At 46.8% G+C, this 22,088-nt stretch overlaps 25 protein-coding genes across 25 annotated transcripts; 12 read left to right on the top strand and 13 right to left on the bottom strand.

Annotated features, from left to right (window-relative positions):
* Positions 1–84: 84 nt before the first annotated feature.
* Positions 85–1,530, bottom strand: ECU08_1760 (uncharacterized protein; the record flags this gene model as incomplete). Its single annotated transcript, NM_001041913.2, has 1 exon — positions 85–1,530. The coding sequence occupies one exon, from the start codon at positions 1,528–1,530 to the stop codon at positions 85–87; it is 1,446 nt and encodes a 481-aa protein (NP_597304.2).
* Positions 1,531–1,704: 174 nt separating this feature from the next.
* On the bottom strand, positions 1,705–2,199 carry ECU08_1750 (uncharacterized protein; the record flags this gene model as incomplete). Its single annotated transcript, NM_001041912.1, has 1 exon — positions 1,705–2,199. One exon carries the CDS (start codon positions 2,197–2,199, stop codon positions 1,705–1,707), a length of 495 nt encoding a protein of 164 aa, NP_597303.1.
* A 65-nt stretch (positions 2,200–2,264) lies between these two features.
* On the bottom strand, positions 2,265–3,344 carry ECU08_1740 (uncharacterized protein; the record flags this gene model as incomplete). Its single annotated transcript, NM_001041911.1, has 1 exon — positions 2,265–3,344. The coding sequence occupies one exon, from the start codon at positions 3,342–3,344 to the stop codon at positions 2,265–2,267; it is 1,080 nt and encodes a 359-aa protein (NP_597302.1).
* Positions 3,345–3,594: 250 nt separating this feature from the next.
* Positions 3,595–4,239, top strand: ECU08_1730 (uncharacterized protein; the record flags this gene model as incomplete). The annotated part of the gene is made up of 1 exon (NM_001041910.1): positions 3,595–4,239. One exon carries the CDS (start codon positions 3,595–3,597, stop codon positions 4,237–4,239), a length of 645 nt encoding a protein of 214 aa, NP_597301.1.
* A 116-nt stretch (positions 4,240–4,355) lies between these two features.
* On the top strand, positions 4,356–5,006 carry ECU08_1720 (uncharacterized protein; the record flags this gene model as incomplete). Its single annotated transcript, NM_001041909.2, has 1 exon — positions 4,356–5,006. One exon carries the CDS (start codon positions 4,356–4,358, stop codon positions 5,004–5,006), a length of 651 nt encoding a protein of 216 aa, NP_597300.2.
* Positions 5,007–5,127: 121 nt separating this feature from the next.
* Positions 5,128–5,832, top strand: ECU08_1710 (uncharacterized protein; the record flags this gene model as incomplete). Its single annotated transcript, NM_001041908.2, has 1 exon — positions 5,128–5,832. The coding sequence occupies one exon, from the start codon at positions 5,128–5,130 to the stop codon at positions 5,830–5,832; it is 705 nt and encodes a 234-aa protein (NP_597299.2).
* Positions 5,833–5,954: 122 nt separating this feature from the next.
* Positions 5,955–6,677, top strand: ECU08_1700 (uncharacterized protein; the record flags this gene model as incomplete). Its single annotated transcript, NM_001041907.2, has 1 exon — positions 5,955–6,677. One exon carries the CDS (start codon positions 5,955–5,957, stop codon positions 6,675–6,677), a length of 723 nt encoding a protein of 240 aa, NP_597298.2.
* A 108-nt stretch (positions 6,678–6,785) lies between these two features.
* On the top strand, positions 6,786–7,544 carry ECU08_1690 (uncharacterized protein; the record flags this gene model as incomplete). The annotated part of the gene is made up of 1 exon (NM_001041906.2): positions 6,786–7,544. The coding sequence occupies one exon, from the start codon at positions 6,786–6,788 to the stop codon at positions 7,542–7,544; it is 759 nt and encodes a 252-aa protein (NP_597297.2).
* Positions 7,545–7,600: 56 nt separating this feature from the next.
* Positions 7,601–8,203, bottom strand: ECU08_1680 (uncharacterized protein; the record flags this gene model as incomplete). The annotated part of the gene is made up of 1 exon (NM_001041905.1): positions 7,601–8,203. One exon carries the CDS (start codon positions 8,201–8,203, stop codon positions 7,601–7,603), a length of 603 nt encoding a protein of 200 aa, NP_597296.1.
* A 206-nt stretch (positions 8,204–8,409) lies between these two features.
* Positions 8,410–8,802, bottom strand: ECU08_1670 (uncharacterized protein; the record flags this gene model as incomplete). The annotated part of the gene is made up of 1 exon (NM_001041904.1): positions 8,410–8,802. One exon carries the CDS (start codon positions 8,800–8,802, stop codon positions 8,410–8,412), a length of 393 nt encoding a protein of 130 aa, NP_597295.1.
* Positions 8,803–8,859: 57 nt separating this feature from the next.
* ECU08_1660 (transcription elongation factor SPT4) lies at positions 8,860–9,210 on the bottom strand (the record flags this gene model as incomplete). Its single annotated transcript, NM_001041903.1, has 1 exon — positions 8,860–9,210. One exon carries the CDS (start codon positions 9,208–9,210, stop codon positions 8,860–8,862), a length of 351 nt encoding a protein of 116 aa, NP_597294.1.
* A 108-nt stretch (positions 9,211–9,318) lies between these two features.
* Positions 9,319–10,287, top strand: ECU08_1650 (uncharacterized protein; the record flags this gene model as incomplete). The annotated part of the gene is made up of 1 exon (NM_001041902.1): positions 9,319–10,287. One exon carries the CDS (start codon positions 9,319–9,321, stop codon positions 10,285–10,287), a length of 969 nt encoding a protein of 322 aa, NP_597293.1.
* A 214-nt stretch (positions 10,288–10,501) lies between these two features.
* ECU08_1640 (chromatin remodeling bromodomain-containing transcription factor) lies at positions 10,502–11,614 on the top strand (the record flags this gene model as incomplete). The annotated part of the gene is made up of 1 exon (NM_001041901.1): positions 10,502–11,614. One exon carries the CDS (start codon positions 10,502–10,504, stop codon positions 11,612–11,614), a length of 1,113 nt encoding a protein of 370 aa, NP_597292.1.
* Positions 11,615–11,765: 151 nt separating this feature from the next.
* Positions 11,766–12,695, top strand: ECU08_1630 (uncharacterized protein; the record flags this gene model as incomplete). Its single annotated transcript, NM_001041900.1, has 1 exon — positions 11,766–12,695. The coding sequence occupies one exon, from the start codon at positions 11,766–11,768 to the stop codon at positions 12,693–12,695; it is 930 nt and encodes a 309-aa protein (NP_597291.1).
* Positions 12,696–12,820: 125 nt separating this feature from the next.
* On the top strand, positions 12,821–13,912 carry ECU08_1620 (serine/threonine kinase; the record flags this gene model as incomplete). The annotated part of the gene is made up of 1 exon (NM_001041899.1): positions 12,821–13,912. One exon carries the CDS (start codon positions 12,821–12,823, stop codon positions 13,910–13,912), a length of 1,092 nt encoding a protein of 363 aa, NP_597290.1.
* Positions 13,913–13,997: 85 nt separating this feature from the next.
* On the top strand, positions 13,998–14,669 carry ECU08_1610 (uncharacterized protein; the record flags this gene model as incomplete). The annotated part of the gene is made up of 1 exon (NM_001041898.1): positions 13,998–14,669. One exon carries the CDS (start codon positions 13,998–14,000, stop codon positions 14,667–14,669), a length of 672 nt encoding a protein of 223 aa, NP_597289.1.
* Positions 14,670–14,747: 78 nt separating this feature from the next.
* Positions 14,748–16,331, top strand: ECU08_1600 (uncharacterized protein; the record flags this gene model as incomplete). The annotated part of the gene is made up of 1 exon (NM_001041897.2): positions 14,748–16,331. One exon carries the CDS (start codon positions 14,748–14,750, stop codon positions 16,329–16,331), a length of 1,584 nt encoding a protein of 527 aa, NP_597288.2.
* Positions 16,332–16,381: 50 nt separating this feature from the next.
* ECU08_1590 (uncharacterized protein) lies at positions 16,382–17,554 on the bottom strand (the record flags this gene model as incomplete). Its single annotated transcript, NM_001041896.1, has 1 exon — positions 16,382–17,554. The coding sequence occupies one exon, from the start codon at positions 17,552–17,554 to the stop codon at positions 16,382–16,384; it is 1,173 nt and encodes a 390-aa protein (NP_597287.1).
* A 75-nt stretch (positions 17,555–17,629) lies between these two features.
* On the bottom strand, positions 17,630–18,331 carry ECU08_1580 (uncharacterized protein; the record flags this gene model as incomplete). The annotated part of the gene is made up of 1 exon (NM_001041895.1): positions 17,630–18,331. The coding sequence occupies one exon, from the start codon at positions 18,329–18,331 to the stop codon at positions 17,630–17,632; it is 702 nt and encodes a 233-aa protein (NP_597286.1).
* A 74-nt stretch (positions 18,332–18,405) lies between these two features.
* On the bottom strand, positions 18,406–19,065 carry ECU08_1570 (60S ribosomal protein L10; the record flags this gene model as incomplete). Its single annotated transcript, NM_001041894.1, has 1 exon — positions 18,406–19,065. One exon carries the CDS (start codon positions 19,063–19,065, stop codon positions 18,406–18,408), a length of 660 nt encoding a protein of 219 aa, NP_597285.1.
* A 71-nt stretch (positions 19,066–19,136) lies between these two features.
* On the bottom strand, positions 19,137–19,748 carry ECU08_1560 (uncharacterized protein; the record flags this gene model as incomplete). Its single annotated transcript, NM_001041893.2, has 1 exon — positions 19,137–19,748. One exon carries the CDS (start codon positions 19,746–19,748, stop codon positions 19,137–19,139), a length of 612 nt encoding a protein of 203 aa, NP_597284.2.
* A 55-nt stretch (positions 19,749–19,803) lies between these two features.
* ECU08_1555 (uncharacterized protein) lies at positions 19,804–19,962 on the top strand (the record flags this gene model as incomplete). The annotated part of the gene is made up of 1 exon (NM_001415239.1): positions 19,804–19,962. The coding sequence occupies one exon, from the start codon at positions 19,804–19,806 to the stop codon at positions 19,960–19,962; it is 159 nt and encodes a 52-aa protein (NP_001402588.1).
* A 59-nt stretch (positions 19,963–20,021) lies between these two features.
* On the bottom strand, positions 20,022–20,330 carry ECU08_1550 (uncharacterized protein; the record flags this gene model as incomplete). Its single annotated transcript, NM_001041892.1, has 1 exon — positions 20,022–20,330. One exon carries the CDS (start codon positions 20,328–20,330, stop codon positions 20,022–20,024), a length of 309 nt encoding a protein of 102 aa, NP_597283.1.
* A 140-nt stretch (positions 20,331–20,470) lies between these two features.
* On the bottom strand, positions 20,471–21,067 carry ECU08_1540 (uncharacterized protein; the record flags this gene model as incomplete). The annotated part of the gene is made up of 1 exon (NM_001041891.1): positions 20,471–21,067. One exon carries the CDS (start codon positions 21,065–21,067, stop codon positions 20,471–20,473), a length of 597 nt encoding a protein of 198 aa, NP_597282.1.
* A 49-nt stretch (positions 21,068–21,116) lies between these two features.
* Positions 21,117–22,049, bottom strand: ECU08_1530 (uncharacterized protein; the record flags this gene model as incomplete). Its single annotated transcript, NM_001041890.1, has 1 exon — positions 21,117–22,049. One exon carries the CDS (start codon positions 22,047–22,049, stop codon positions 21,117–21,119), a length of 933 nt encoding a protein of 310 aa, NP_597281.1.
* Positions 22,050–22,088: the final 39 nt, after the last annotated feature.

Here is a 22,088-nt window from a genome sequence, read left to right as displayed (position 1 = left end):
ACTACCTAAGTTTATTCCCAATGGATATTCCCACAGGACCTAGTCCCGAAGAAGCCTCCTCAGCCGCAGTCACCGAACAATTACTTAACCGATATTACATTTAACCTTGCCTTGCCTGAATGCAAATGCAACCACCCATCCCAGAAAACTGTCTATGTCTTTCGACCTATAGAAGTGGGTTTCGCCATTGCTCTTCAGTGCAAAGTCGAGTGTGTCCATCCTAATTTCTGTCCTCACAAGATTCTTCTTGAGAGAAACCATAAAGTAGTTCTTGACCGGCGTAATCCTTATTATCTTCGTGCTTTCGGTTATGTCAATCAAATCCTCATCCGACTCAGATCCCCATCTTATGCACCCGAGCCAAAAAGGTTGCTTGACAAGGTACACTCCAGCATTCAGGAGGTCTATGGTATACTTTTTTTTGAAGAAGAATGCCCCATTTTCAGGATCCCTTAAGTCTCCGTCTCTTTCAGAGGGGAGGTTGTCTGAAGTTATCTTGTTCTCCTTCCCCCCATAGCATGTGAAGAAGTTTTTTTTCAACGTGAACCAGTTGTATTGGTACTTTCCGTTTTTCCCTTTCTTGTAGATCTTGCCCACTAGGTTCTTGTATTTGAGATCATTCAGCTTAATGACTTCTTCTATCCTAAGATACCTTTCCTCCTGGTCCACAACAAACTTACGCAGCTGTAGATCTCCGTTGCACAGCAGGTCTCTTCCCGTTGCTCTTTTCTCGGCCTCCTTTATAACCTTAAATGCCTTTTCTCTTGCTGCAATATCCGAGCTCGACTCGCTTACAGACTCCCATTTCGCGACATAGTCGTTGAGTATTATGGTCTTTGCCTCCTTCTCTCGGCCTCCACTGGTCTCGCCTCTTATCACTCTTTTTTGCTCCCGAGACTCTCTCCCGTTCTGCTTCTTGATTTGGATATTCGACTCAACATACACCTTGTTTATCTTGACCTTATCGAACAGGTTTTCCCTGAAAGTCACTTCCGGAATAGAGTGAAACGCCTCGATGATCCTTTTTTCAGACTCTGCATCACGCACCAACTCCTCTCTTTGGACCGACCGCCGTTCGAGCTCGAGAGCCTTCTCGAACGATGTAGGGTCCATGAGGTTCCCTAGCCCAGAAAGATCAATGGCGGAGCTTTGAGATGGTGAGAAATGAGAGGGGTGGTCTCCACAGTACTCGCCATCCTTAGTCGAGGTAGACAATTTGCTTTTTTCTTCCCGGGAGGAATCGTCTTCTCCGGCCGTCCCATAGCTGTCTATAAAGTTGCATAGGTGCAGTTCCGATGGCTCTGACCCCTTCTCCTTTTCTTGGAAGGAGCTGTCCTTCTCCGAATCACCTGGGTGCCAAGAATCCTGAGCCATCTCCTCGTCGCTCCTGTCAGATCCCATTCTCCTTCCATACTCATCAATAATACACTCCTCGATGAAACCTGTGTCGTAGTACTCTAAAATTGATAGAAGCATCTCGGTAGATCGGCTCTCCAAGCCTTCACCGCTATAAGCACCCTCATCTCCCATAGAACTCCCGTAGAATACCATATATTTTATACCGGGAGCAAACCTCCTTTTCTCCTTTTACGTCATTCTCGATTGACGTTCCAAAGGACGAGGAGATTCTTCCGAATGGAACAGATATGGTTTGTTGTACAGTGTCTATCAATCAAATCAGAAGTTCCTTCTACAAGAGGCTGCTTATATTCCATAGGAAGCAAGTCCTGAGCAGAAACGGCACCGTATTCTATGCCCATTCAGGAGGCTATGAGATGTCTCGAATGTCTCAGCAGAGCAACCATTGTTAGTTCTTACACAACCATCCTTGCGCATCCTGTCAAACGGGCCGTTCCCTTTTTCATGATCGTCGGTAACAAAATACTCCCCTGATGAACTGCACTCGTCCACTCCTTGTTCACCGCTCTCATCAGAAAGAGTAGCACTGTATCCTCTCGAAAGAGCCTCAAACCCAAAAGAGGATCCAAATAGCATTCTTAGGTAGGCCACAATCAGCACAATCCCAATAAGCCTATACACTGCTTCCCTTTGTATAAACACCAGACACACCAAAGCAATTAATCCATGTACAGATGGATGGATTGCTCCCAATGCAAACAGTAATATCTTGCCAACAAACATCACGCCTGAAAGTGAAGACAAGAACGCAGGTATCTTTGAACCAAATCCAATGGTCATTTGAACGGGATTAGCGCAAGAAAAATTATCTTCCAGGAAAATTAATAAATCGGACACTAAACAGTTTAATTACTACCCTCAGCTCCCATCAGATGCTCGTATATATTCAGAGCAATCGCAGGATGTCTGCAAACAATCTTGTAAATCATCATGGTCTCCATCACAAGCATATAAAGTACATCCTCCCCTTTGCTATAGGTTAGCTTCACTTGACTTTTCTCGAGGTCCCTGAAAATGACCTTTCTTCCGTCTCTCATGTTAACATACCGAAGCCCATCTCTTGAAAACCCCCGTAGGGTAAGATTCCCGAAGAAGTCATATTTCCCATTCAGGTAGAATTTGCAGGTTACCACCTCTCTAATCACGTATCTGTTTCCCGAATGCTGCTCTTCTTCAGAGCTGTCCTCAAAGAATTCAGGGTTCTTTACATATTCCAAGGCATTTCTGTCCTTTCTCAACGCCGTTAGCGCCTCGAACACCTTTCTATTGTGGTTCCCCACATCCTCTCTTCTCGACATAGAAAACGACATTCCAGGACCTTTCCCAAACCTCAGCGGCTTACTGAACGGGAAGTCTGCCATCTTCTCCATCCTCCGAAATGCCTCTAAAGAGTTCATAAAGTCGTCGTTCACCACGACATCCGGACATACCACTCCAAAGTGCCTCGTAAGAAACTTGTATATCTCTCCTTGCGAGCACTTGTGCTGCCCATCCTTCGTGCCTCCGAGCATGTCGACTTCCTCCTCTTCTCCAAAGGGCTCGAAGTCGTATAGTGAGAAGTTAAACTCTCTAATGTCTTCGACATCATAGCCTGCAGCCGAGTCCTTAGACCTTTTAATGAAGGAGATGAATTTTTCGTACTGCAAAAATAGCGGCCCCAGGCTTGCTCCATGACTCGCCAGCGCCATGCACGAGTTGAGAAAGGACCTATTGAGAACTACGTATCTTTCATCAGAGTCCTCATTCTTTAGAACGTCCACATTCCCAATCAATCTAGTCAAGTCGCTCCTACACATCTTTCCAAAGCCTATTTTCTGTCTTTTGGTGTGGATAGGCTCCTGTTCGGCGCTTCCGCCCAGCTCGCTGAGATGCTTTCTGGAGAGTTCTTCAACTATCCTCCCTGCTCCTCTGTTCATTCCACTCATCGTCCTTCAGGGCATTGTTAAATGTTTGGTGAATGTGCCAAAAGTATCGGTCGACCGGATATTTACAATTAGCACAAGTTGCCCTGTTCACTCCTCCAAGTGCTGTTGGCTCAGAAATCGTTCTCCAGGCCCAGGATCAATTGGTTCTGCTTCTGTGTTGAAAAGCAGAGTTTAACTTGTGCATAAGTTTTACAGGTGAAACAAACTCGGTGCTAGAAAGTATAAAGAAGAGCAATAAACTCCATGTTCGATGATGCTTATTGCCTTATGCATGATGGGCGTAGTTCTCGGCTTCAAAATCACTGCAAAGAACAACGAAGGAAAATTCCTCATTAACAATAACGGAAAAGCAGTCATGTCCGAATCAGGAAAGCCTGCAGAGTTCAAGACCGATGAAGTGTCTCCTGGGGTTAAGATCGTAACGGACAAGAACACTAACAAGGTACTGGACATAGAAGGAAGCAAAACGAATCTAATCTTCTATTCTAGGCATGGGCAGGAAAACCAGAGATTCACGTTTGTTGGAGGTGAAGGAGACGTCATCTACATTAAAAGCGGAGACGGGTGTCTAGAGTACGACTCCAATGGAAAGATGTACCGAACCACCTGTTCTGCGAAGGACCAACAGAGGTTTAAGATTGTCTATTCACTTGGAGATCCTGGATATAAGCCTCCTGTTGAGGTACCGGTTCCTGCTGCACCCGAAAACCCCAGCACCCAAGATCTATTGGAAAGCCCCAGTTCCCAGGCTCTGTCTGGATCTGCCAATGCGCATGCACCTCCACAGGTACTTATATTCAATGGGAAGAAAAGTCACAGATCTCATTCATGGCATCACAATCCCTATGAGGACGAGTCTTCTATATATGGTGATAGTGACTGTCTCATTGTTTAAATAAAGTCTTTTAGTTCCCATATAGACTCCTGTATCTCATTGGTTATGAAGGGCTTTATCGCGTGAAACATACTTCAGGATCGGTTTATAAGAAGGAGCGGGAAATGCTCCAGACCATGAAAAGTGCTGCTGTGATATGCATGCTCGTCGGGGCCATCTCGGGATTTACAATCTCCTCGAGGACTGGAGAAAAGAGGTATATGACTAAAGGAGGATCTTGGAAAAGTCCATCAGGAGTAGTTTATGAGCTAGTAATTATGTCTGCATCTGGAAACCCGATCGAGTTCCGTACGGAAGAGATATCTCCCGGCATCAAGGTTATAAAGGGAGTAGGCACTAATCAGGCCTTGGACCTTCATCATCCAAGCACTGGGCGGGTAAGGCTTATCTTCTACACTCAGAATAATGAATTAAGACAAACATTTGAGATTGGAGGAGATGAGAAAAACGGGTATTACCTAAAGAACAGCGAGAAGTGCCTGCAGTACGACGAGACGGGGAATATATATGGTGTCACCTGCTCCTCAAACCCGGAGCAGAAGTTTGATATTGTCTACTCACCTGAAGACTCGGAATATAAGCCTCCTGCTGAAACACAGCCTGCATCAAAAGATCTTACCGCCCAGGCGGTAAAGAATCCTAGTCCCCTGGCACCTCAGGTGGTTATATTCAACGAAGGGGAAGGGCACCACTCCAACCCGCACCATCAAGATCTTGGAGAAGTGTTTTCTCTACACCACAAAAGCAAAAACCGTATTGTTGTGTGAATAAAACTTTTAATTCTTACATACTCTATTCACCCAGTCTGATTGGTCATGGAAACTTTGTGTGATGAAACAAACTCTTCCAGGATCGGCTTATAAGAAGGAGTGGGAAATGCTCCAGACCATGAGAAGTGCTGCTGTGATATGCATGCTCGTCGGGACCATCTCGGGATTTACGATCTCCTCGAAAACTGGAACAAAGAGGTATTTGGTTAAGGGAGGAACCTGGCTGAGCCCGGATTACAAGATAAACTATCAACTAGCAGCCATGTCTAGTTCTGGAACCGCTGTGGAATTCCAGACGGAAGAGATATCTCCAGGCACCAAGATTATAAAGGAGGTCGGCACTAACGATGTCCTGGACCTTCATCACCCAAAAAGTGGACAGACAAAGCTTATTTTCCACAGCCAAAATACTGGAAACACACAAAAGTTTGAGATTGGAGGAGACGAGAAGAGTGGATATTACCTGAAGAACAACGGGAAGTGCCTGGAGTACGACGGGGCTGGTAACATGTACGGCACTGCCTGTTCCTCAAACCCGGAGCAGAAGTTTGATATTGTCTACTCTCCTGAGGACCCGGAATATAAGCCTCCTGTTGAAGCGCCAGAAGCTCCTACCACCGAAGCTGGAGGAGAGGGCTTCAACAATCAGGTTGCATCTGAAAATCCCAGTGCACAAACAGGGCTCGGAAACCTCAACATCAGAGCACCACAGATAGTTATATTTAATGAAAAAAGAGGGCATCACGCCCATTCGCAACACCATAAACACCATGAGGGGGAGTCTTCTCTATATAGTAACAACGGTGACTATCTCATTGTATGAATAAAGCTTGTTAGTTCTCACACACTCTATTCGTCCAGTCTGATTGGTCATGGGAGCTTTGCATGATGAAACAAACTCTCCCAGGATCGGCTTATAAGAAGGAGTGGGAAATGCTCCAAACCATGGGAAGTGCTGCTGTGATATGCATGCTCGTCGGGACCATCTCGGGATTTACGATCTCCTCGAAAACTGGGATAAAGAGGTATTTGGTTAAGGGGGAGCCCTGGAAGAGTCCTGACCTCAACATAACTTATAAGCTAACATCTATGTCTGCATCTGGAGTTCCTGCAGAGTTCCAGACGGAAGAGATATCTCCAGGCATCAAGATTATAAAGGAGGTTGGCACTAACGATGTCCTGGACCTTCATCACCCAAAGAAAACAGAGCCAAAGCTTATGTTCTATGGCCGAAACAATGGAGCCCGACAAAAGTTCGAAATTGAGGGGGATGAGAAGAGTGGGTATCACTTGAAGAACAGCGGGAAGTGCCTGCAGTACGACGAGACGGGGAATATATATGGCGTCACCTGCTCCTCAAACCCGGGGCAGAAGTTCGATATTGTCTACTCTCCTGAAGACTCGGAATATAAGCCTCTTGCTGAGGAAGCTTCCATCGAGGAAACGTCAGTCGGTATCAGCCCGGAGGATTTGGATCTCTATCGCTCTGCCCAAGTGCTCGTATTCAATGAAGAACCCGAGCATAAACACAAGCACAGCCATCACCATAATCACATCCACAAACACCGCCATAATCACGCGCACAAGTATCATCACATTCATCCGCGCTCTTCTCACAAATCAACATACTTTACCTACCAAAGGTATCCTGAGCAGATTATTGTATAAATAAATCCTTCCTAGTCAATAGGTAACCTCCTTCCTGGCAGGCTTTCTCGTACCGTTGCTTCTAGAATGCAAGGTCAAAAACATTCCCTGAAAAAGCCCCAGGTGATTATGTCCGAAGATGGCGTGCTTGACAAGTCATCTGTAAACAGATTCTTCAAGTACATAAGGATGCAGTCGAATAACAAAAGATGTGCAGACTGCAACAACCCGTCGCCAATATGGGTGACAGTGACTTACGGATTCTTTATATGCACGGAATGTGCAGCAAAGCATAGAGAGCTCGGTGTTGGAACAACTAAGGTAAAATCTACGATTCTAGACACATGGAGCCTTTCTGAGCTCCGACGAGTGTATGTATCCGGAAACTCCAATGCTCCGAAGCTTGGGAAGGTTACAGATCTCCGGACTAAATATACAAAGGCAGCGTGGTACTCCAAGGTTGTTGACGAGTTGTCTGGGAAGAGCGAAATGGATGAACCCGGCACCCTGTTCATTGATAACTTATCCAAAAGAACAGAGAGGGCCTTAGAGCCCAGAAAGATAGAGGAGAGGAGGATGCCCAGGTTTTCCGACTCTGATGCAAAGTATGTGGAGGAGAAGAGCACAGTGGCTGAGAAGGAGCTCAGGGAATTGACGGAGTCCAATACCAACATGGACAGGCCGGTTACCATCAAAAGAAATTCGCTTCCGTCTCTTCGGACGTCTGAAAAGAGGGGCTTCAATGTTGAAAGCACTGGATCTGATGCAAAAAAGCTCGGATTTGGAGCGCTAAATCTACTGAAGGATGGCAAAGATAATCCCTCCTCTGAAAAAGGAGAAAGCCCCAAAGTGTGTAAGGATCCTTTTTGCCAGGATGAATCGAAATAGAGTATGTTCTGTTTATTAATTTCTACTTGAAGTCCAGATGCCTGGGTATTCGTTACTCATGTATCGACACACGAGATGAAGCGAAACAGGGATCCAAATGCCCATTTGAAAAATCCTTTCCTCTGCTTTACTTCCACCTGATTGGTAAGAGCCTCGCTTGGCATCATGCCAAATTCATCATACATCTTTTTCAGTTCTATCCATTGAAGACCTACATTATACTCTAGGACCTGCAGGATCTGCCTCTCTGCAGCATTTATCTGGTCGACCCCATGGTGGCATATCTCGATCCACGAGAAGTTGGTGTACGAGAGGTCCATGTATATTTTTGATGATATTATCGTGCATCCGATGAATAAAAGATATTCGTTACTGAGTACCTTCTCCAGCTCCTTCTTTCTCTTGCCACACATAAATCTATCCACATCCGACAAGGCTTTCTGTTCCATTCTTTTGATGTACCCTGGGAGGTGCTTCTTCATTCTATCGAAAAGGTTTTTTGCAGTCAGGATTGTGTACAGGCTCATCTGGCTCCTTTCTAGGCTTTTGCATATTCTATGTCTTGTGTGCCCGTCATATATGCTCGTTCCGAGGAATTGCTTGAATCTCGACAGCATCATGCCATTCACCGGAGTGTGTTCTTCCCTGCCTGCACTCATGAGCTTCTGCAAGCATAGACATCCTTATCACTTGTTTTAAAGGAGGTTTCTCTGCCTATTCGTGCCTGAGACCAAGAGCCGTGGTTTCAAAGGTGGAACCAGTTATTTTGCATTGCGTCTCAAACATCCATACAAAGCATAAACTCTCAATCATGTTTATTATTAGCTCGGGCGAGCCGTCAAAAGGCCTTTCTCTTACCTTCTGCTCAACGCCTGTGTCTCTTTTGCCTTTTCTTCATCCGCCTTCTTTTCAGCGACCTGTTGACCGGATGCTTTTCCTTGTTCTTCTTTCTGGTTTCCCTGTTGCTCAGCATGGGGGCAATGAAGTCTTCCGGCCCGAGGTCCTCGGAGTCCAGATCCACGTCCTCCGATTTCCTTTTCAGTCTCATTTCACTATGTTTTCTGGCCATCCTGCTACTTTTTCTCTGTGCGTCCGCATCTCCTTGCTCGACTTCCTTCTGCGGCCTCATCAGCTCTCCATCATACCCTTCCTCAACTCCCTTGAACTCCATCGTCTTTAAGAACCTCGTTGCTGCCTTCACAAACAGCTTTTCCCTGAGTATGGCATCATCAACGTCGTCAAGATCAATTTTTTCCATCCAAGGGTGGCCTCAGAAATCCCTTAACAGAAACTCTCACCAGAACCGCCGAGCCTCTCACAGCGTAAAAGATTCTGTCCTTTCATAGTATATCCTTCCATGCTGCTCAAGGTCTTTGATGAAGTCCTCAGAAAGAGCTCCCTCCACAACCATTGCATAGAGTCCCTTCCTAAACTCTCCTATCCTCTGCCACTTTCCTACCCAGCTGTTGGACGGCTGCAGAAGTGCCACGACTCCTTTGAACTTACTAGAGGTGCACTCGCTAACGTTCGTGACATTCCCTTTCATATTCAGCATTGGACAGTTCTCACACCCGTCCTTCCTAAACCCATTTAGCGTCTTTATTTGCGAGCACCCTAGACATGCACGAAGCTTGCCGCTCAAAGTTCCCTTGAACTTCTCTTCCATACACCCCTATACACCAGCACTGGCTTTTATCTTTATTGGTAAAATCCAAGGCTGCTCCTATTCCCTGTTTGGAAAAAGCTGTTAAAGGCTACTAGCAGCACCCTTATTATGGATATAGAGAAGAAAATATCTTCGGTGACCCAGACGGCCGGGAAGTGGCTTGAGGACTTTAGATACATGGCGTCCATAGCTCTGAACTTGCTAGAATGCTTCTTCTATTCACTTGTCGGGATCATATGCCTTATGTACTCCGAGAAACCGCTGAACAACATATGGTTCAAGTACTTTTCGTGTGTCTTGATTGTGGTTGGAGTGATAGACGGGCTCCACAAGGTTCCCACCACCTATCTGGCGAAAAACAGCAACACCAAGAGCAAGACCTTCAGGTCAAGAATAATCAATCGCCTGAAGGAGCTACGGAGATTCTTCATCGAAAACAAGATCAACAGGATGATAGACTTTATCGGAAACCTTTTAATGATCTTTGCAATCTCGGTAGTGTTGTATTCAACATGGACAACCATAAAACCGGTTCTTGAGAGAAGTGACGATGGGGGCTATAGCAGCACTCTTAATGCTCTTTTCTGCTCTTCAGGGCTCTACAACCTTCTGTCTCTCCTGTACTCGTTCTACATCCTTATAAAACAAGGATGTCAATACATATCTGACTTCAAAAAGCGTGGAACATATTCGAATAATGCAGGCATCCGTATCCGGTTTGAAAACGGTGAGGAGGAGCATGATGGAACGGATAAGGATCCGTTTTCCGACATGCCTGTGATCACTCTTACGGAAGTAGTTTTTCTGCTGATCTTTGCTGTTTGGGGTGCCTTCAGAGGAGGATCTGGCTACATAAAGAAGACGCTTACACCCTCTGTTGTTGTATTCAAGATATCGACTTCGATACTTCAGTACATGGTACCGTTTTTCAGGCACTCTGGGAGCAAGAATGCGATTCTACTACCCATCATTTTTATATCTCTTCTATCTATCTGTGCATATATCGTCAACGGGCTAGAGTTAAAAATATCGGAACTGGTGGGCAGTAATAATCTTCGTACTTCCCAGGGCCAATGATTCTGTTACTAGTTCCTTTATGCAGGCTCTGCTTCATGGCGAGAACATCGCTTGTGGTACACGGGACTAAAGACGCCTGGGTTCTATAGCAGCAGCATGCATATGACCTGGAATGGAAAGGAACGGAGCTATTCTCCACTACATTTGATTAACAGGCTCTGAGGATATTAGGTATTTTTTGTTTTGAAAATTTTTCTTACCCCACTGAAAAAGAATGGAGGGGGAAGAGACAAACTCTGGAAACATCCTTGCCGAGCATCAGCTTAAGTATTGCTCCCAAATACTGACCAGACTCAAGCGGAATTCGAATGCGCCTCCATTTTTAGAGCCTGTGGATCCTGTGAAATTGGGGATTCCTGATTATCCCGAAAAGATAAAGCACCCCATGGACCTGTCCACCATTAGGAAGAAGCTGGACTCCAAAGAGTACGAGGGGCCTGAGGGTTTTGATGGGGACATGAGGCTGATGTTTAGCAATTGCTATACGTACAATCCTCCTGGAACAGTTGTCCATGAAATGGGAAAAGGGCTTGAGGCTGTATATACGGATCTGATGGCGGGGATGCCGCAGGAGATTCCGAAGAAGCGAAAGAAGACCGAGATGCCTGCTGTTGGGAGGCCGAAGCAGGTGAAGAGAAATGTCAAGGGCAGTGACGGGATGAAGGCAGAGGACTATGAATTCTGTTCCGAGACCCTTAGCGACTTAGTAAAACCGAAGCACAAGGCCTATAACTGGCCTTTCCTGGAGCCTGTTGATGGAGACCTTGTTCCCGGGTACTACTCTGTGATTAAGGAGCCGATGGATCTCCAGACGATGAGGAGCAAGCTAGAGCAAAGGAGATACCAGAGTGTTGAGGAGTTTGGAAGGGATCTAGAGCTCATTGTGGAGAACTGCAAGAAGTTCAATGCGCCGGGGACGGAGGTGTATGTCTGTGGGCAGGAGTTTGAAAAGGCGGTAAAGATGCACATGCAAAAGGTTTCTCCACACGACATTAAGAGCAGGATAACCGAGCTGAAGCGAAAGGTCATGTCCTATAGCAGGGAGATTCGGATGCTGGAGTCGAAGCTGATGGAGCAGACCGGGGAGATGCCCACATCACGGGCCTACTCGTTGAACGAGAGAGTTAGCATCGGAAATGCGATATTGAATATGAGCAAGGAGCAGACCGAAAGCGTTGCAAAGATTGTGCTGAAGAACGGGGCTGGTGAGTTTGTGGAGAACGATGAGATTGAGGTGGACATGAGGACGATTCCGGATCATGTTGTTGAGGAAATAGATATGTACATCAAGAGTATTAATGTGGGAGAGGATGTGCGGGACGAGTGATTTTGCGTAGCTCTAGATGTGGCGATATAAATTAAACAAAGTCTTTTGTCTCTGACACCGAGTTTGGACTCTTTGTTCTTAGAGAGGAGGATGGGAGATTGTCTGGCGTATTTAGACAAAAAACAAAGACCCCTGTAACCTAACTGCTGCGATGAGGAATGTATGCCGTTTCTTCATTGAGGGAAAGTGTAAGTTTGGTTCAAAGTGTAAGTATGACCATGTTCGGTACACCTCTCTGGTGGATCCACCACAATGGATCTATTCTTCATATAGGGGCCTTGATCTGATGGAGATTTCCCCGGAGGAGGTAAGATTTGCATTGATGTGTGGAGATATGAAGGAGGTCCTCGACAACTTTTGGATAGGAAACTACATGGCTCTGTGTGGAGAGATGGATCTTCTTGAGAGCGATGCCAGGATTGCGTCGGTATCCAATAGACATGTGGACCCCAGAGAGAATCCTGATGTATTTATGGCACCGTTTGATGTAGACAGAGTGTCGGGTACAATCAGGCAAATGAGGGCCCAAGGAGCTCGGCCCCTGGAGAAAAGGCAAGGGGACACCCGGCGAGGTGATGGGGGCTGGGGTAGCACATCGCTGGGATCTCCACGGCCGCATCCGACGGGCGATGGAGGCTATAAAGACAAGAGATATGGATGGAGCCGCCAGGAGTCGGGAGCTGGAAGTGCATGGTTCCAAGGAAACAAGGCTGGTGACAGGGCGGGTCACGGAGGATACAGGAGCGGATATGGTGGAGAACCCAGGGGGTTTCCAAGGGAGCCGTCCTATCCAAAGGGCAATGACAGCGAGTATAGACAGAAGGGGTCTTGGGGATATGGAAAGGGAACTAGTAAGAAGTACTCCAAACCCGAGGACGAGTTTGACATCCAGGATACGCCTTCCTCGTTTCCGGGTGCTTATAGCGGCGGGACCCCAAGAGCTGGCGGAGCGTGGACGCACAATTCTGAAGCGTTGGGTGACAGACAGAATGCAAGTAGAGGCTCTGGGGATGAAGAATTTATTGAGGAGGACTTTGAATATGGAAGGGTTCCTTACAACTATAGAAAGCCTAGCAAGTGATGCTATACGACCATTAAAGTTATTGTGTGTTTGAAGGCTATGGCCAATGAAAATTTTGCCGATGCCTTGCTGGTGGGCATGGTGGTTATTTCGCTATCAAATGCGTTAACCCTGAGTATCCTAGAATGAGCCATCTAAAGAAAATGTATGTGTTAAAGCGTGAAAGAGAAGAGGCCATGTTTAGCTCTCCGAAGACACCTTCAAAGAAGATTCCATACAAGGATATGGTTGTGCCGTCGATGCCTTTTGCAACGGACGCTAGGGATTCCTCTCTAATTAATGAAGATCCTGCCTCCAGTGATGTATTTGCGTGCACAGACAAGGATCCGATTCTCTGCGGAGACCGGAGCAAGATGTGTGACTTTGTTTGCAAGACCGGGGAGGGGGCATTCTACGAGGTGTTTGTGAATAGAAAGGGCGTTGTGGGGGAAACAGGTAGTGTTCCAGAAGAGCCTGTGGCTCTTTACAAGAGCAGGGAGCTTTGTGCCTACGACGTTGACTACACAGTTGTCAAGAAAAGCAAGAAAAGGATTTCTGGGGAGCTTGATAGAAAGAGCAGGATAAGGGAGATTGAGATGCTGAAAAAGATAGACTCCGAGTATGTGGTCAAGTACTATGACTTTTGGGAAAGCAGAGGATATTTGTTTATAGAGCTGGAGTATTGCAACATCGGAACTCTGAGAGACTATATCCACGAGGTGTACTTCCTCAAGAAGTCGAAGTTTTCTCCTGAGATAACAAGGAAGATGATGTACGAGCTGGCGAGTGGGCTGGAGGCGATACACTCATGCAATATTGTCCACCTTGACCTGAAGCCTGAAAACATTCTCATGAAGAGCATCATTTCCAGGGAGAAGTGTCCTGGCAGATGCCAGTGCATGTTTCCAACGGATCCTGGATCGTTTGTGTTCAAGATCTCTGACTTCAACATAAGTAGATACGAGGGTGAGGATATAGATGACGATGGCGACAAGCGGTATATGGCGCCTGAGGTGCTGCAGGACATCTGCACAAAGGCCAGTGACATCTACAGTCTCGGGCTGATCTACTTAGAGGTCATTGCGGAGATTATTCTCCCGAAGAGCGGGGACAGCTGGATGCGGCTTCGGAGGAACGACTTCCGGGGAGTCAAGCTTGACCGGGTGTGTAAGCTGATGCTGGACATGAATTATAGAAGAAGGCTTAGCGCCAGGGAGATTGTTAATATGTTTACCTAGGTCCTGCATTCAAGGGTTGCTCTGTTGATAAAGGTTTTGGTGTTCAGTTTTCTGGGTTTTTGCATGCTGCGGCCTCTACCCTGCCATGTTCACGCCACTGAACCAAAAGAAGCTGGTGAATGTTAGCATTGTTACTCTCAAGAAGTTTGGAAGGCGGTATGAGCTAGCTGTCTACCCCAACAAGCTTTATGAGTACAGAAATGGAATGAGAACGCCGCTGAGTGAGATTCTCCAGACAGATACCATTTATCGGAGCGTATCCAAAGGAGAAATAGCTAGACAGGGAGATTTAGACCTTTTCTGCAGGACGCACGAGGAGATAGTCCGGGAGATACTGGACTGTGGATATGAGCAGAAGAGTGAAGCAACTCGAGTGTATGAGCAGGAAAAGACGGAGCGGGAGATTGTTCAGATCCTGAGAAACAAGGTGACTAGGGGCGGAAGACACCTCAGTGAGGCCTCTTTAAGAGAGGCAATAGGCAAGGTACATAACATATATGTCGGGAATAGCAAGAAACAATCCCAGGAAATACTTAGCAAGTTGGAGAAGATGGGGTTTGATAGAGTCGGAGTAAGGGTTAGTGTCGAGATGAGTGATAAGGTCGCAGAGTTTGTTAAGCAGAATGGGGAGATCCACGATGGGTATGTGATGATAAGGAGTGACTGCTTTCCAAGATTCAAGGACATGTGCGAGAAGGAGAAAGTAAGATACTTGATTCTTCGGAGAGAAGAGCCGGAAGATGAGGAGATATGCTAGCCGGGCCTCATCGAGGTGGATGGGATGGCGAGCATCTTTTATTGGGACAAAGAGAAAACCCCATCAAATTCTGGATTTATGGGCAATGGAGATAGTTCTACAAGCCCTGATGTGGACCAGAGGCGCTTTCATAACATTCTCCAAAGATTCTTGACGCAGTTTAAGCTCAAGAAGCCGATGATTACGAACTACATGGTCTACCACCTGGACTATCTTGTAGCCAACTTCTGCTACTTCAAGGACATTGCTCTTGTGAGCGAATGCCTATGCACAGAAAACAATCGATTCAACTTTGCATTCTACCAGAGAATGAATGTTTTTATACGAATAATTGATTTCGGCAATGATACGCCTGCAGGAGATGAGTGTAATGCTTGGGGTTCTGTTGGCGGCCTTGCCATCGGGGATGCCAGATACAGGCCTCCGCCTTGCCCTACAGGGTATGCATATCCCATGACGAAGGAGGAGTGGATCAGAAAAAGCAAGGACGCCTTATTTGGGCCGGCCTTTGAGTTTTCGAATGTCTCGGATATGGAGGATGAAGACAGCAAGGCAGAGATGAAGGAGGCCCTTAGGAACTTTGAGGTCAGCGAGTACTTTGGGAGTGGCGAGGATGAGGAGTATCTGGTGTTCAACTCGAGATCCAAGGTTCTGAAGCACTTCTTTGAGGTTCTGGGCTTCCACTTCAGAATCCATCCTCACTACATGACTGAGGCTCTCGACCACCGTTTCATCTGCTCCTTCCTTGATTTGCTTGACTTTGAGCCAGCACTGAATCTTTTTGGCATTCTGCTTGGACTAAAGGGCCTCAATATGCAGAAGCTGGCCATGCTGCTGAAAGATGCACATCCGATATCTGTTCTTATTGAAAGAAAGCACTATGTGGCGCTGAAGATGCTGCTCCTTGTTGACTGGATGGATAATGAAAGTGGATCGATGTCCAGTGATGAGGAGGGCTTCTTCCATGACGAGATGATGTCTGCGGGAGAAAAGCTCATCTCTGTGTTCCTAAGGGAGGAATCATACTTCGAATACAAGCAGGTGTATGACATAATCGAGATTCTGAACTGCTCTCACAGATGCCCCAAGCTCGAGATTCCGGACTTCAAAAGAATAGACTCTAAGCTGGTCCTCTACATAAAACTAATGGTGGGGCAACTGGACCTTCTTATGGATGAGATATTCCAGAAGAAAGTCCATGTCACACTCATAGACCTGTTTTTTGGAAACCCGGATTATTCTGCTCTTCTGATTCCCCTCACGATATTCCTCTCGTCGGCAATCAGGAACCAGTCCAGGTTCTCCATGCTTATAGACATTGGCTTTCTGGATAGATTTCACGATGCCTGCATTAGATCCATTGCTGTCGACAATGGCCCTAGGCCCGCTGTGGAGTCCATTTTCTCCTGTCTTGTGTACATATATCCATTGGTTGCGTTCTATCTTGCAAAGGTAAATAGAGAGCTTCTCAACACAGACAAGTGGGTCTACCTCTCCTCTATGATGGATCCATATCACAGGAAGGAGAAGCTTAGCTACTCCAACGACGAGGCCATAGAAATGTTTCTTGATGGATGTGCCAGCGAAAGTTTTGCAAGGTACATGTGCCATCTTGTGGTTGATGAAATGCCTGTGCCCTCCCTGTTCCTTGAGAAGAAGTAGCTGGAGACCGCAGCCTCTGCATTTATTTGTTTTCCGGGTGCCGGTAGCCATCAGGCTTCCTTGGTGAATAGGTCCAATTCAAGCAGCTCGATGATCTCTCTGATCATGTTTTCGTCTATCAATCCTGAGAGGCATTCGATCACATCTCGGACGCGAAATGAGTGCGCTATTTCCAGCAGCTCGGCATAGCGGGATGCATCTTCCCTCCTCCCACGGTTTGAATATGACTTCCTTATTTCATCCAGCACCAGCGTATTTTGCCCGTCCTTTAGATGCTTGCCAAGATCCGTGGTAGTTTCCACCCTATACATTCTTTTCAGATTTTCCAATGCACTGGAGTAGTTTCCGTTCTCAAGCTCATTAAACACATCTTCTAGTTCGGAGTATCTCCCTGCTGGGCTGCAGAAATTGCCTTCCTTGAGGAAGATATCCTCTTCTGTACCAATCCTAAGCTTTCCTACCAAACAGCCTCTTTCACAGCGATGCCCTAAACCTTTTCGAGAAGAGACACTCCTCACAATAGTTTCATATTCGCTTTTGTTCAGAACCTTCTTTGCTATGGATAATACCTTGCTGTCGACATACTCGCATCCATGGCTCTTGACCCCTTCAAACACCCTCAACTTCTTCTCGAGACCATCTATAGCAGCGACAAAAACGTCTTCGTCTAGGTATCTTATGTAGTCCAGCATATACACGGACCCCGTGCGCACAGCAATCAAGGCATCCAGATAGACTAAGGCGCCATTAGAGTCGTCGACTCCTCTCATGAGTTCGACGGCTCGTTCCAGCCTCCCAGAATAGATGTACCCCACCGACAAGAGCAAAGGCTCGTTACAGTGTGCATCAAGCAGATCGAGAAAGCTGAGGTCCCTCAGCACAAGAGCATGGGCTAGTATCCTGACTAGCGTAGATCTTCGATAGTCCCCGTCGATCCAGCATTCCTTTGCAACTCTAAACGACGACCTGAAGTCACCTTGAGCCAGAAGTCCTGAGTATAAAAATCTTTTGGCCTTGATGTTTGGAGGGAACCTTCTTATCAGACTCCTCAAGAAATCTATAGACTCGTCGTATTTCTTTTGCAGATGCAGAATGTGTCCCTTGTAGGGATAGATGGTTACCCCAGATCCGGGTGTCAGCGGAGTCAAGTCAATCAACTTAAGAGCCTCCTCATAAAGAAGCTGGTCTATCTTTCTGACTATTTCTTTTTCCACTTCTTCCATATGGGCTCCAGCCTCCAGGAAAGAAGCGCCTGCGCATACAGCCCAAATATTCAAAAATGTTTATTTCAGGGTATCTTAGCTCTTACTCAGAGAATCAAATACCTCTTCGATCTCATCGAGAGTAAACGCCTTAAATATATTCTCAGTCTTGTAATACACTCCAATGTCGAGATCCTTCGCCCTTACCTCCTTCCCTGCAAACTCCCTTATCGAAGACACACAGTTAACTATATTGTCGTCAAGGCCTTCCAGTCTTCTCTCGACGAACTTCCTTGCATCGCTGTATCCTACCCCTGAAGCACATACATCTGCCGTTTGGTATGATCCGCTTGGATCCACCTGGTACAGCCTTGGAACACCCCTCACAGGACCTGCAAATATCATTAGCGTCCCGAATGGCCTATATCCGCTCTTCTGTGTGTATTCCTGTACAACAGAGGAAAAGTGAGCAGTAAATACATCTACATCGGGATATCTTCCGTATACATCGTAGTACTCTTCTGCTATCTGACACCCTATGTTCACCTGTATTCTGCAATCCGGTTGCAGCCCAGAGTAAGTGCATCCTATCGTATCGCAGATCTTAAACACCTTCCTCACCTCTTCTCTTATAACAAGAGGAGGCACATCCTTGAAAGACATCAGAACCGCCCCATCCGCAGCACTTGCCCCGATCGACAGACTGCCGTTTACTGCTGCCCTGAGGGCATTGTCGCACTGTCCCAGCTTCCCCTCACTGGAAAACAAAGTCACAGGCTTTTCACGACCAAAATTCATGGGTTCCTTCCAATCGCTTTGTTTATCATTGCACTAAGAATATCTAATCAAGAAAACACCCAAAAGTCATTCTTTTAATTATTAGCCGCATACTCGAGGTCCCTCTTGAACTTGTCAATGCTTCCCTTCTCCCTGATCACAGAGAAGGATCCTCCCCTCAGAATAATCCTTCCGCTCTCGTTGAGCTTATTGAACTCGTCGCTGAACATATTGGTAAATCCAAACTTCGAGCTGACCTGAATCTTCTGATGTCCAGGGAACTTGTTTTTTGCTCTCCTCAGAGCCTCGACAGCAGCATCTCGGAAAGACTCCTTTGTCCTTATGCTAAGAATCGGCTGGTTGAACACAACCCTTGCTGCCCGCCCATAAGGCTTTCCGAAGGACCCTCTCATCCCCGTTTGAAGTCTATCGGCCCCTGCACAGCTCAGCATCTTGTTGATTCTAAGAACATGGAACGGATACACCCGAATCCTTAGGTGGAAGTTGTCTTTCCCAGCATGCTTCACCATGTACTTGTTTGCACATATACGGGCTGCCTCCAGTGCCTCAGCGGACAGGTTCTCCCTCTCGTTCGAGATGCAGTTGACCAGCAGCGGAAACTCGAGAACCCCAGCCTTGCGCCTCCCAAGATCAAAAATCTGTATCTTCGAATCTGGAACCCCTCTGTTGAATCTCGACTTCGGATATGCCTTCTTCGACAGATATCTGTAGCACCTTCCGGGCCTTCTTCCCATTTCGAGGGCTAAAATTTTTGCCGGCTTAAAATCAAAATATCCAGGGACACGGAGCTTGGCCCACAGGCCATCTATCCGCCAGCCCTCTCCGCCACCACCTCCTTTATGATCTCGAGCATCTTGCGCTGAAAAGCATCACAGAGCACCCAGAGCGCAGTCCTCGAGGCGAAGCCATACCCTGTCGAAAGGAGAACCCTGGCGGCCATCTTTCTAATTGCATGCTTGATACAGGGTCCTTGATTCTCACCTCCTTCCCAAAAGCTAGAATTCATCGGAAATCCCGGATCCATGCACACAGGAACCACTTCTATCTCGAATGTGCTTACCACTTCCCTCATCTTGGTGGCGCAGTCCCTGTGGTGCTTCTCCTGGTCAAATCTGAGGCAGTTGTCCCAAATCAGATCAAGATCCGCCTTAAACTCCTCAAAGGACTTATATTTCCCTATCTTCTTCTGGACAATCCCCAGATCCATTGGAATTCCTATCATCTTGTGGCTCCTAGGCATATTTTTCTTCAAAGGCCTGCTCAGAAATACCTTCGACTGCTCAAACGACTTAATTGCCGCCAGAATCCTCGTAAGCCTCTGGGGAAGAAAGAAGACACGGTCTAAGAACATTCTCTTCTCCTCACTGGTCGATATCAAATCAATCATGAACACATTACACTTCTTCTTTCCATTCATCCTGAGCACTCCAAAGAGGGAGTGCTTCATCTCATCCTTTTCCCCCATACCCTAAATGTTCTACCGTCTGGAAGATGGCGCAAGAGTCTACACACTGGATGAGAACGGAACCATCAGCGCGCATCCTGCAAAGTTCACAGTTGAGGACAGGTTCTCGAAGGAAAGAATAGCGATCAAAAGGAGATTCGCGATTCCCCCATTCAACAACCTATAGTGACATACCAAAGCAAAGAATTAAAGAAGATTCAGTTTAATTATCTCCCATCTTCCGATTTATCCATAGAGATTGCTCTGGACACTTTCTTCGGTGTTGTTATCATCCTTACTACTGCCCTTTGCTGGAGACTTTTTGTTGGGGCCACCATTACGGTCATCGGACTTAGAAGACAGCTTAGTTGCGGGTTCTTCCGCCCCAACCTTCTTGCCGCTTCCTCCAATCCATCCCTTCTTGGTTGCCAGTATTATGATGAGTGTAACAACGATCACAACCACAACGATTGTCACTATAGTATTTCTCTTTGTCCTTCCGCTTCCGTTGGAGTCGCCAGCATTGTTGTTGTTTTCATTTACTGATTCTGCCATCTTGTTATCTGGCCTCAAGACTTCTTTTATACTTATACTGTAACACAGCCAACCAATCCGGGCTCTTTCTGATCCAGATATGTTTCACATCATCCACGCTGTTATTGGCCTGACTTCCAGCGTTTCAGCCCTCATCAGTCTCATCCAGATCTTTCAACTAAGTCATCTCTAACAACCACCTCAGGCTTCTTCTCCTCCTCAGTCCCAATCGTGAATCTCAGATAGTCGATCCTCCCCTTCAGGTAGATCAGCTTTGAGAAATCAATGGCTCTCTCCTTCAGCCTTTCGACAAACACTCCAACATCCTTTATGCTTGAAACAATCTCCCTCATCATTTCCAGTGCCTCACTCCGCAACGGTTGGTCAATAAACTCTAGAAGCAGTTCCCCCAGCACCTCCTTGTCGTCGCACGACAGCATTCTCACCATCAGGCCTCTATCCTTTCTAGCCAGAAACTCACTGATGTAAGACAGGTCCCTCCGCCGTATCGCCTGCCTCAACACACTGCCTCCCTTCTCCTTTCCATCAGCCTCCTGGATGGCTGATATTGCTGTGGTCTTTTTATAGTGTGGATTCATTCTGATGTGCTTGGAGTTGTGCTCGTTCTCACCCCGCATAGATAGTACTCTCTTTTTCACACTCCTGCTGGGTTTCGGAGGTTGCAGATTGCATTCGTCTGCGGCCTTCTCTTCAAAGCTTCTCGGCCCCCTCTCCTCAAGATCATCCGCCCTAGACATTTGCGGCTAAGATTTTTATTCAAAATATCCGGCCTTCACCAGAAGGCTGCTACCTGTCGACTTCTAGCTCGATCCTCCTTGTCACAAGGTCCTCTATGCTCCTCTTCTTCACCCTTAGAACATCCAACTCAAGCAGATCACAGTAGTTCTCCTTGCTGCTCAGCGACGGAGCTGTCCTTCCAAGGTCTCCATGCACAAACTCCTTGATGTAGGTTCCTGCACTAGCCTCAAGCACAACCCGGTAGTAGATCCACCCATCGGCCTCCATCTTCTCATGCCCGAGAATGCAGACTTCCTTTATCCTGGTTAGATTGGCTCTCCTGTGCAGAACCCTTAGAGGGGTCCTCTGCCTTACCTTGTAGTTCTTCTGCAGGACAAGTGGCCTTCTACAGCATAGAAATGCAGAATATATCTTGCTTGACTGGCCTTCTCCCTTGAAAATCATGTCTTTGCACTCTTTCCTCACCACGCAGAGGTTCTTTATGTCAAGCCCGCCGTAGAGAGTCAGCCTCAGCCTCTCGAACCCAAGATTTCTTCGAGGATTCTTTACAGTAAGTAGAAAGGGCCTTCCCTCGACCATCCGGACATCAAAGTCCTCTCTTCCTGCAGGAATAAAGACAACATCGTCCGCCGAGAAGAATTCCTTGATCTGGATCTTGAAGTCTGACACACTTCTGTTACATTTGAGCCGTCCACCCACGGTCAACGGCGTCTGCGTCATGTTTCTATCCATCTTGATGTATTCTCCATAGATGTACATCGGGCTATTCTGCACAACTATCTCCACACCGTCCTGCACCCTCACCATTATTTCGGTGTATGGAATGCTCCAATCTCCTTGTCCAAACCTTCTCTTCAGCGCTGCTTTGTCTACTTCTCCCGTTCCCCCGCCGCTCACAGAGTAGACCTTGTTTTCATGCATCTCGCCCTGATGCCTCACTACCATGTCCTTAACAGCACGGAAGATCTGCTCCTCATCCATTTGAACAGGTGCCTGGGGATAACGAAGCCATGGAATCCT

Source organism: Encephalitozoon cuniculi, chromosome VIII, assembly GCF_000091225.2.
Source record: "Encephalitozoon cuniculi GB-M1 chromosome VIII, complete sequence".
Lineage (NCBI taxonomy): Eukaryota > Fungi > Microsporidia > Unikaryonidae > Encephalitozoon > Encephalitozoon cuniculi.
The sequence above is the reverse complement of the archived record's forward strand: the minus strand, read 5'-3'. Positions and strand labels throughout refer to the sequence as shown.